This window comes from Elaeis guineensis, chromosome 3, assembly GCF_000442705.2.
Source record: "Elaeis guineensis isolate ETL-2024a chromosome 3, EG11, whole genome shotgun sequence".
Taxonomy (NCBI): domain Eukaryota; kingdom Viridiplantae; phylum Streptophyta; class Magnoliopsida; order Arecales; family Arecaceae; genus Elaeis; species Elaeis guineensis.
This window is the reverse complement of record NC_025995.2, coordinates 65,602,011-65,613,962: the sequence shown is the minus strand read 5'-3', so window position 1 is coordinate 65,613,962 and position 11,952 is coordinate 65,602,011. Positions and strand designations below refer to the sequence as shown.

Genomic DNA, 11,952 nt, shown 5'->3' with positions numbered 1-11,952 from the left:
AGCACGCCTTACCTTAAAAAAAGAAAGAAAAACGTTAGTAGGAGTGCACAAGCCTCGAAGGGTCACCACAAAAAAGCCCCACGTATATAAAAGCAACAAAGTCACAACATACTGATTACGTGTCAACCAACGGATTCTCTCGACAAGCTGTATCTTGATTATAAGAGAAATTATTGCCAAGACCAGGTCTAAGTAGACCAGTGTGAATCTCGGAGCACGTGTAACGTACAATCGGGAATTCGTGAAATACAAGAGTCAATGTGGTGTGATGTCCACTGTCGGATTTGGATGGTCTATCTAGGAGTGGTCCAGACAATAATTTCTGTGATTATAATACACAGGAGCCACGCGTCAGCCACCAAAACGCCTTCTTATTGCAATTGGACCGCTCAAATCGTGGATAACACGCCACGCGATCCCTTGGATTTCATCGAGATTCCCGATTGCGCGCTTTCCATCGTGCATATGCTCCGGGATTTGTCCTGGTTCACTTGCACACGGCTATATCAAGTGAAACGGAACATCCAGTACTAGACTAATTTAGCTCTATTTTCTCATATTATAATACTATATCTATATATAATATTTGCTCCATTCTTTGCCCTCTCACTCTCACCCGCGAACGGAGAAGAAAGAGGGAAAGAAAACGGTTGCCTCGCCGGAAGGGAGATGAAGGTCTTCGTGAAGACTCTTAAGGGCACCAACTTCGAGATCGAAGTCAAGCCCGAAGACACTGTAATCGATCCTCTGTTCTTAGCTCGATGGTGCCCATAGAATCGCTTGCTCTCTCGGTTTTTATTGCTCTTTTTTCCCTTGAAGTTATAATTCTTTGAGGAAATTAAGGTTTTGCTGATGTTAGTGTGACGCGATTTAAGCAGTCTTCTTTTGTTTGGCGAGCTGTGATAATTGATTCATTCATGGATAAGGTATTTTGGGGAATTAATGGTTTTTTTTTGCTTGATAGTTAATTGGGACGGAGTTCCAAGTCCTCGGGTTTAAGAGGGAGCCTCTAATTGGAGAAAGTTTGTTGCATGTTTGTTTTTGCTGCTTTTCTAGACAATTTTAGGGCCCAAGTCTGTGAGGAATTGTTGATTGATTTAGTAATTTGTAGGTCTCATCGGCAAATAATTAAGTATGATTAATTGGATAATTTAGCTAAGATGTAATTTGTAACAGAGATTGTGAATGATTGCCGATGCTGGGAATGTTGCGGGTAATATGTATGTTAGGCCCTACTATAGATTGTTAGTAGATTATTTTGTTTTTTCATATATTTGAAGAAGGAAAAAAGGAAGAAAAATTTTCCTAGCGGAAAATCTACATTTTTCTGGCCGTTTAGTTTAACAAATTTGGAAAACTCATTTCCATATATTTTTAGTCAGACCATAAGATTTCTAGCATATTACTGACGGAGTACGTACATTTCTGTAGTGATTTAGAAAGCATGGAGAAATATCCTCGTTGCTAACGCACCTGTGTGGAGGATTTTTAATGGAAATTGGCTGGATTGTATTCTTGTTAATTGTGAATTTATCGTTGAGTGCATGATTTTGCGATTAATGCTGATATACTGACTCTTAATAGCTTTGAGGTTTTGGGGGCTTGAAGTTGTGTGGCTTAAAATGGAAGACCTTGTCACCGGGGAATAAGACAAGACGGTACTCAATATGTGAGACTAGGTAAAGTGAACATATGCTTTTTTGGACCCTAAAAGACGCCCTTTATGCCAACAAGGTGGAAAATTATATAGAACTTAAGCCATTATTTGAGGAAATTGTTTTATGTCTCTAGTTTTCTATTTGACTTTACTTTCCTTCCTGCTGTATTGGATGGGATTCTGAATGTGAGAATTCTACTTTCTTTTTTGTTTAGACTACTTCCATTTTCTAATGTAGGGCACTAGTGTGCATCGGATCTTTTTTTTTTTTTTTTGAAGGATGATGGAGTTAGGACTTATGTCAGGTAAAATTATTGCAGATTGGATGAATTTGGAGTGCAATGTGATATATCTATTTTTTACTTATAGTTATGAATGTGCATTGGAGACTCATCTGTTGGGGTTTGTGTAATTGTGAAGGAGTTCTTTTGGTTTATTTATGATATGGAGAGTGGGTATAATCATCCATGTCATATTTTGGAAGTAACAGGAAGCATTTTAGTGGAGATAGACTAGGTCAAAGTCATCTTGTTGATTAATCTATTTTTTTTTTGCTGATTTGGAGAATGGATGCTGAAATATCAAATATCACTTGTAGCCTGGATGGTGGAAAAGTAGTGTAGAAGAGATTTTGATGTGATTAAAGTTGATTGCATTACCAGTTGGAAATAAAGCAAGCAGGTATAGAAATCCAAGCTTATGGGAAAAAAGAATGTGCTATTTTTGCACCTATATGTATCTGTTTGGTTGCTCAAAAAAGACCGGGGAAAACTAAAATTTTTGTAAAATATGAATCCTTTAGATGTTTGAATGTTGCGAGATTTTCAAAATAATATATGAAAATGGATTTACCAAATTTGGCCAAACAGAAATTATTAAAAAAATACTGACTTTTCCCATTCCAGAAAAGTCTTCTCCTTTTCCTTATCCAGAGATTTCTGAATAACCAAATATACCTTAATGCTTTATACAAACAAGATGAAGTGAATGGGTTAAAACCTTGCTGGTTTATGAAGAGGTCAAAGGAAAGCTCCAACGTCAATCTCTTTGAAGAACATTGCAAAGATGAGAAAGGGGGAAAAAATGAAGAAACATTTGTTACCTAGAGATTTTAGTGATGATGTCTGGGCACCAAATATATTCTTTTCACAATCTATGTTGGTTCAATTCTTTTGCTGAGCTGGGTTCAGTATTTGACAACTTTCAGCACCTCTATGAAAAGTTGAAAACTATTGCAATGCGATGATCTTAATCTAAGTGGTACAATGGGTTTGAGAAGTGTTAAGAAAGATGAAGGAATTGTTGCTTGAAACCCTAACTAATCCTCCAATAGCAGAGCCAATGTTGGCCGGGCTTGAGGAACCATATCACTGAACATCCTTAGAGAGGGTTGTCACTCAACAAAGTTGTTGACCTGGATTGATGCAAGAATCCATGGAAATTTTTCTCTTCAACCATAGCTTCTTGGCCTCAAGTGAATCACCCTTATGAGTAGAATTTTGTAGCAAAGAAGCAAAATATGGTCTCAGCTTTAAAGGAACAAAAGCTGGGATACTTATGTTCGCAAAGAAATAGTTTTTGAACTTTTCATGGTAATCAAGACTAGTAGGCAATGACTAACATCTAGAAATTTTGGTGTGGTGTATACTTGAATTGTTATACTTATTAAGTGCAAGGACCGTTGAATTGGAACCAAAGCTCGTACTAGCCGACTGGCTGTACGGTTCAGTACGGATTCGTACTGTTCCATGCTAGGCCGAACCAACAGAGAAGAGAAGGAGAGAGGGAGAAGAAAGAGAGGAAGAGAGAGAGGGGGGAGAGAAGGAGAGGGAGAAGAAGAGAGCCATCAGAGGCCATCGGATCCTGTGTGAAACAGAGGTTCGCCTCTGTTTCGCATTTTTTTTGATTTTTATCATGCGAAATCAGCAACAGTTGTCAACTTCGTCCTTTTTTTAATAATTTCATTTGCTCTTATTTAGCAACCAAAATTATAAAAAAAAGGGCGAAGTCGGCAACTCGTGATAAAAGCCAAAAAAATGCAAAATAGGGGCGAACCTTTATTTCACATGGGAGGAGGGTAGAGGCCCTTCGGTTTCGGCTGCCCTCAGATCCTTCAATGTGGTTTCGCCAGCCGTCAGAGATGTCGCGGTGGCGGCGCCGTCTGTCTGGAGGCCTTCGATGGCCTTCAAACATCTGGTAAGACTCTCCCTCTCACCTTTCCTCCTTTCGCCTTTACCGAGCTCGGATGGCCTCCTGCGGCTGTTGAAGCCCCTTTTTTCCTCTCTCTCTCCTCTCCCCCCTCTCTTCCTCTCTTTCTTCTCCCTTCCTCTGAGACAGCCACTGTGCCATTTTGTATGTTAGAATCGGACCGATTTTCTGTCGGTATGGTTCGGCGTGGCCGGAACCGTATGGTTCGGGATGGTTTGGAGAATACTGCGGTTAAGTGATTAAAGTTTATAAGAATTTGGAAGAACTGTGAATAATTGCAAGAACTATGCTGTTGTATTTCAAACCATTGAGTTTTGTTGCTGACACCGGATGTGAATAGTTTTTAAATGTGCCTTCCATGCTTTGTATATAATATAGTTTTCAAGTGTATAATAATGGAAGTGTAGAAAATATATGCTGGACTTCTTTTTGCATAAAGTTAATTAAGCTTTATACCTTTAATCTATCTGATAGTTGAATATGCAACTTGTCAATGTTGTTTGTTTATCTAAGTGCTTTATTTTTTTAAAAAAAAAATCAAACCATATAAGTTTACTAAATTTTTCTTTATTTTTCTAAAAAAATTACTATTTTTTTAAGTAACATACTTGTCCTGCAGCGTGAGACTTTAAGGAAGAAAATTTTAAATTGACCACCACCTTTGAAATTTCCTGCCCATAAATTATGTGAGCCTCCACTTTTTCCAGTGTTTTGCACATTCTTCAGATATCCTTGATCCTAGATTGATCATGTTTTTACCATTCTCTTTAACATTGTATCTTCAAATTCTTGAATCTTACAATGATAGGACACTTGATATAGTAAGTAATCTTGGTTCAATGTTTGTAATGGCATTTTATTACAGGTATTTTGGGAAAAATGCCAACTTATATGTTATTGTTTTTCATGCAGGTTGCTGATGTTAAAAGAATTATCGAGAGTACTCAAGGGCAGAGTGTTTACCCATCTGAACAGCAGATGCTCATACATCAAGGGAAAATTCTAAAGGATGATACAACAATGAATGATAATAAAGTTTCTGAAAATAATTTCATAATTATAATGTTGAGCAAGGTACATTCTTTGGTCTAGGAGTACTTTCTAATGCTGTGAAGTTTGCATATGAAAGTTTAGATATTTGATGCAAAGTTGTTATTGTTGTTATGCAAACTGTCATTAATTCTTTTGATTATTTTTGCTTGTTAGATAATTTTTAGCTTCATTCAGCAATTCTTTGAATGGTTTAAGCTGCAAACTTTAGTTATTCATATATGTGGGAAATCTTGAAACTCCACCTCTTAGATGATGCATATTATATTTGGGAATTTCTGTACTTCTTCTGAGGTAATTACTACCTAGGCCATTTAGTTATGAGGAAGTACATTCCTATATTTGATGCTTTCCACAGAATATGGATGTAGAATGATGCCAATATGGAATATTATAGAGGAGGTCGTCTAAAGTGTTAACAAAAACACCACCAAAATCCTTTTTTTTCTTTTCTTGTGAATCCAAATTTGGATGATCTTGTCAGCAGTTCTCTTTGTAGATGTGCTTTTAGGTGCATTTCTTCAGATCTAACACATAATCCAGTTAAGGTTTTGCTTATTTATCTGAAAGCTTTACAACAAGTGAATCTGAGCGGTTCATATAATGTAGCCATCATTGGTTAAAAAAAGTATGAAGATTGGCATCAAGTGTTTTCTTCTAGTTTTGAAGATGAATAGGTATCTCTTTTGCTGTAAGAAGCTATTTTTTTCCTTTTAAAATTTTAACATCAGATCATTAATAGGTTATGAAGAAAATATACTATGTGGACAGAAAAAAAATTTGTTTGGTTCTATGATTTTAAGAGAATTGCCTATAATATGGAAATCCATTTATGAATTTATCTGATACAGTTAACTTTTCTTGCTTGGGTATTGCATTCTAATTACTCTATAGCCTGTCTTGGAGGTAAGTGTGCTACCTATCGATCCTTGCCTTCTAGAATCTTTGACAGTATCAAAGCAACTTTGGACTGCTTTGTGATGCATGAACTTAAAATACTTGAATAAGGTTGCTTTTGATTGCTGGTTAATGGAGGGTGAAATGAAATAATGGTCCTTTTACTCACCATAACTTAGAAAGTTAGTCCACTTTTTCCAAGGGTAAACGTGGCATTTCAAAAATTAAGTAAAGCCACTTTACCTCTTGACCTAGGATAAACTCCTTCACCTTGTATGGAGTAATTTAGGAGTAATGATGGAAATACATTAACTATTTACTTTGGGTTAACTTATTCTACTACCGAATATAGCCTAAATAATTGGACCTTTTGATGAATATTGATCTTGAAAATTGGATCTCAAAGAAAAGGTTGGGGTTAGACTCATGGTTCAAAATCTTGTTCCCAATCTTGGCCTACCTAATGACTTATGGTTTTTGTTGTCTTGATGGTTTTAATTTGTTGTCTAGGGTTTAGGGTTGGCAATCTCGTTAGGTTGGACCAGATACAAGTCAGGTCAGATACAGGATGGATCAAAATCTATAAAGCTGAACCCAACTTGTTTATTAAATGGGTCAAAAATCTAAATGCAAACCCGACCATATTATTAAACACGTAACCTATCCTGACTTGCAATGGGTTTAGTCATGTTAAACAAGTTTAGCATGGGCACCCCTACTAGAGTTTTAGCTAGTAGATAATAACAAGCATTAAAAATTAGGAAAATCTATAGAAAAGAAAAAAGGAATTATATTGGATATTAAGATATCTTCTATCTTTTGGAACCTTTGGGTGCATTGCAGAGTAGCCTTGGGGTGCTAACTTTCAAAGACTGCCGTGAGTTATTAACGATCAAAAATACAGAAAAAAACTTGAAATTAGATGTAAAAATTTGGAAAACATTTCTAGTTGAAGTTAGGAGTGGAGCCAGGGGCCAGAAGGAGCCATACTCCCTCTTCCCCCTAAACACACACATACGCAAAAGAGACTATGGGAAATCCTGTGTAATGAAAGTTGGTGCTGCTAAAATTTTGAAGCTACAAGCACCACCCCCTATAATAGATCATTTGCTAATAATCTCCCTCTCAATTACCGATTTGTGACTAATAACCTCTCCACCTCATCAATGGTTCCAAGTTTTCTGATCTATTTAAATGTGAAAAGAAAGCCAAGTAAAATTGGAATCTTTTCCCACCCAATCACTGAGCCAACTCTTTCATATCTCTCTCTCATAGACTCTCTAAATTTTGTCAATCTCCTCTTGCCTTGGTGGCCAGGGGCTTTTTCCTACTAAAAACTTGGCGAGGGTTCAAGGGTTGGCACCTCCTCTTCCTCCTACTTATAAATTCAAGTCTTTTTATACCTTTCATTTATATATTGGATGTTACTAGAAAATTTAAATATCCTCCAATAAAACCCATTTTTCAGAACAAGAGTCATTATAAGTAGGAGAAAGAGTATTAAATGATTAGTAACCTAGCTTTCCCTTTAATGATTTCAAAAGAATCTTTTTTTATGAATAAAAGAGATTAAAAATTTCTTTATGCCTTTCTTAATATAAATTTTTAGGTGTAGCATTATTTCGTTTTCCATTCATGGACTTTCTAATTGTCATTTTTTGGAAACTCTTAATGATTATGGTCTTTGCCTAATTATTCTAGTTATCGCACTACCATCTTGAATTTTGACCCTTCAATGAAAAGGACATTAAAAGGAGAATTGTTTAATACACCCATTTGGTCGATGCGCTTCTATTGCAATCCTTTTTTTATAAAAAATATTTAGAGACAAATAAATTTAAGGAAGTATATCCACCAGAAGGCAGTGCAATTAATAATTTATCTATTACTCAATACTGGATGTAAATATTTTAATATTAATAAACAAAGAAAATACATTTGTAACTACCATTGGTGTGCATACGGCTTGGGTCTCTATTGGCCCCTGCCCTCTCCTGATTAGGTTGAAGTCCAACTAAGCGACCAAATCTAACTGATCTACTTTGCTGTATCCGGTTTTGATTAGGTCTATGTTGACATTTTTTCTAGCTTCTTTAATTTTTAATTTCAGTTATACAGGAAATTTTTGTCAATCAGTATCAATGAAACAAGACTAAAAGAAGTGAACAGAAGATAGAATCTTTATCAGTTATTTTTGTTGCATGTGTTAAATAGTTGTTTAACTAACTGGCATTTACTTGCTATAGAAAATTATTTTCTTATATGCAAATAAAATCACAACTACAATGAGAATATATGTAGAAGTTTTACATACACCATCTTGCCATATTAGTTAACTTTTTTGTCTTTATATATATGTACATACTGGGCCTCCCTAGATGAAACCTCTGGCTCCACCAATGGTTAACATACATTCATTACCATTTTTAGAATCACTATGTTGTTTGGTGAAAATTTGATCCAGCAAATTTGCATTATTCATTCCAAGATCTTAATAGCACGATTGATATGTTATCATTTTAAAATTATAGCATCTTATTCAGTGGATATTTGATCCACGAAGTTTATGTTATTTATATCAAGATCTCAATGGCAGGGAACCTGTATGTAGGATAACTTATCCATTTTGAAAACTCTGTTGAAATTTGAAACCGGCCGCCCTTTCTAAGTGCAATTGTTTTCTTCCAGTACCTGCTTCTCCACACTTGTACATGCTCTTGCACTCATTCCTGATTTTGGCAAATAAGATCAAGGTAATATATTTTTTTTCTTTTATTGGCTTGAATCCTAATTTTTAATGTTTTTATTACTTTATGATGTTTCCAAGATGTTAGCAAGGTCCACAACATCTTTCGAAGTTGTTCTAATTAAAATCAATAACATTATAACATTTTAAAATAAATTGCATTTTCTAAGTTAAAATCAATAACATTTGTAACATATTAATACAGACTGCATTTTCTAAAATGCCTTAGCCAAGCTGTCACTCTTGAGTATAATCATACAAAGATGATGTTTAAACGCTTAATTTTTAATGTAGGATCATTTTCATTCAAAATGATGAGTTCTTTCCTATATTTGTTAGTTTCAACCAAGAAATTCCGTACCGGCCTAAACCGGTTGGTACACTGTGGGGAATCGAGATGGTTCGGTCGAAAAAATCGGTATACTAGAGAAGGGAGAGGGAAATAGGAGAAGAGAGAGAGAGTAGGAGAGGAAGAGAGAGCAGATATCTTCGGAGGTTGGCGGAAACCTTCGCGGCTCGACCATCCCCCGATTGGACTTTTAAACAAGCGAGAAAGAGAGAGAGAGGGAGGAACGATATATTGGAGGGAAGCGCAGCTAGTGGAGGGGCCGTCGGAGCTTGACGGGTGGCCCATCGTGGCCATCGGACGGCGAAAATCCTGCGGGCGGAGCCGCAGCCACGGAACAGGGGCTACTGCTCCTATTCCTTCATTTTTTTTAAAAAAAGATGATGAATAGTGAAGTCAGCAAACCTATTGTCGGCTTCAATTTTTGAATTTAAAAAAAAAGCAAAAAAAATGTGAAACTGGCAATTGGCGCGTGTATGGAGAGCGTCGTCCGGCGGCCAACAATTACTGGCTTCACTCCTTTGTTTCATGCCCGCAGTGCCGCATGCATGGAGAGCGCCGTCCGGTGGCCACAGCGGCCAACGATTGTCGGCTTCACTCTCCTGTTTCATGCCCATAGTGCCGCGTGCATGGAGAGCGCCGTCCGACGGCCACGACGGCCAACAATTGCCGGCTTCACTCCCTTGTTTCATGCCCGTAGTGCCGCGTGCATGGAGAGCACCGTGCGGCGGCTACGGCGGCCAATCGAAGGCCGTCCAACAGCCTCTCCGATTGCTTTTCCTCTCTCCTTTTCTTTCTCTCCCCCTCTCTCTATTTTTCTTTCTTTCTTTTTCTTCTCCCGGTTTGCTTCCTTTCCCTATGTCGGTTCGCGCCGATCCAGTCCGGTACGGACCCGTAGCGACCCATATCATCGGCCGGCAAGCATGGGTTTCAGTACCGAGTCCGCGAACCTTGGTTTCAACTGGTATTGCTTAGTTTTGGTTAGAACTAACAGAACTAGACCAAGGCTAATTTTGAGGTAAATTTGCTGAAATTGGCAAAACAAACAAAACTAAGGCAGTATCAAATCCTTTTTGGTTAAAAATTCTGGTTTTCTCTGAACCTTTAAACCTTGCATTTGGTTTTGGAATTGCATAAGAAAATCAAAGGACAGGATTTGAGTTGAGCCCAATATAATTCTTCAAGTGCAAAGAACTAATCTAAAATAAAACACAGAGATCCATCTTGTTCAAGAGAAAGAAGATCGAAAGAAAAAGTTTATTGACTTATCTTCTTCAATATGCTAGGAAAGGGTTCACGCAGTTACATATAAGAAGAATATAAAAATAATGATGTTAGCAAAAGGGTATAAAATTATGGTAATCCACCTGGATACACAAAGAAATAAAAGAATGACAATGCCAATAATAGAGTAATTAATAGTAAGCATATACCCTGAAGAATAATTTCGTATCATTACAACCTACATGTGCGTATTACACCTCCATATTTAAAAAGAGGGTACTACTATTTTTTTTTTTAAATACTATCACAGAAAAAGGTTTCCTGCGATATCTATTGGTGACTGGAATCATGTCAAGTTGTCAACGATCTTGCAATGTAACAGGATTTTAAGAGATCTCATGTGGAAGATTCCAAGGATCAAGGGGTGCAATGTAAGAAACAATGGTCCAGATTGAACTCACAGAAGAGCATGGATCATGACACTAAATACATGTGGCATCTAAAATTTGTGTTTCAACTAAATAATGAAGACTTATCTTGAGTTATTTTTGCATGGTAGTAAAAGCATGATTAGGAGAGTTTTCTTGAGTTATGTTGTGATTTGAAGATTTATTAAGAAATGACTGAAAAATATAAGAGCAAAAGAATTACTATAGTTTTAATAAGAGATAATGACTCAACTGACTTAGACTCACCGGTTTAGAGTTGGCTTAGGGTTATCGATTTAGAGTCAACAACTTCTTGTTCCTTACTATGTACTTTAAAGTTAGAAAAATGTGTGTGTGAGAGAGAGAGAGAGAGACTTGTCTAAAGTCACCTATTAAAGGTTTGCCATGGTTTCCTACCTGTTATTTCTAGATTTTCTTGTGAATTCTTTGATTTTCTAGGAACCTTCTATAATATAAACAGTATATTGTTTTAACAGGCTCATGGATCTGTGGGATTGTAAGGCCTTTATCGATTTCTTTCAGAAGTTTTTAAAATATGAAGGGAATGTAAAAATTGGTGAAATGGTCAGTCTAAAGTAAATGAAAAATAAAAGGCTATACATGGAAGACTAGTTTCTGACTTCATAAACCAATATCGAGAATGTCTTTTGAAACATCATGTGTCAGTTATTCAAGATGTTTATGTACTGTCTATCGATTCAATTATCTTTTTAGGTAATTTCTTTCTCAATAGTTAGATTTTAATAAATAGTTGTAAAAATTATGAAGGTTTGCCTTTTCCTTTAAATCTACAATTTCCAAATTTCTTTCCCTAGTTTTTATGAGTTAGAAATGCTAACAGGCTTGCCAATTTTATGTGCTGGAGTCTTATTAATGACATGCCTTCTTTCTCAATAGTTAGATTTTAATAAATAGTTGTAAAAATTATGAAGGTTTGCCTTTTCCTTTAAATCTATGATTTCCAAATTTCTTTCCCTAGTTTTTATGAGTTAGAAATGTTAACAGACTTGCCAATTTTATGTGCTGGAGTCTTCTTAATGACATGCCTTCCATTCTTAATTTCATATAGTCAAATGAATTATATAAAATGGAGCTCCATATTATTCAAATAGTAAATAGCATGTTGGACTTGGATCTTTTGATTTAAAGGATAGTGTGGTCTATAATGTGGATATGGATCTTGTGATCTTAACCGATCTGTATTCAGGCTTGAGATTTGGGCTCATTTTGATTTTGATCATTAGATCTGGATTGTGGATCATAAGGTTTTCATAACAGTGAGACTATTAAGTGAAAACATGAATCAGGTGGCATTTGCATATTTTGTTTAATTACTTCACCTTCAGGCCATGATATCCCAATCTGGATGAGCCCA

At 36.2% G+C, this 11,952-nt stretch overlaps 1 protein-coding gene across 7 annotated transcripts in view; it reads left to right on the top strand.

The window, feature by feature from the left end:
• Positions 1 to 533: 533 nt before the first annotated feature.
• The window catches only part of LOC105034003 (ubiquitin receptor RAD23d), a 93,201-nt gene continuing 81,782 nt past the window's right edge, over positions 534 to 11,952 (top strand). For 2 of the 7 annotated variants that reach the window (XR_012139676.1, XM_073253799.1), the window contains exons 1-2: positions 534 to 735; positions 4,778 to 4,939. Coding sequence is in view for 6 of the 7 variants with exons in the window: in XM_073253799.1 (XP_073109900.1) it covers positions 670 to 735; positions 4,778 to 4,939 (228 nt within the window). In the remaining variant the exon portion in view is untranslated. Of the gene's footprint in view, positions 765 to 2,077; positions 3,854 to 4,777; positions 4,940 to 8,408; positions 8,566 to 11,952 lie in introns of those variants that run through there. The other 5 variants (XM_010909023.3, XM_073253798.1, XM_073253797.1 and 2 more) reach the window with 5 other exon arrangements.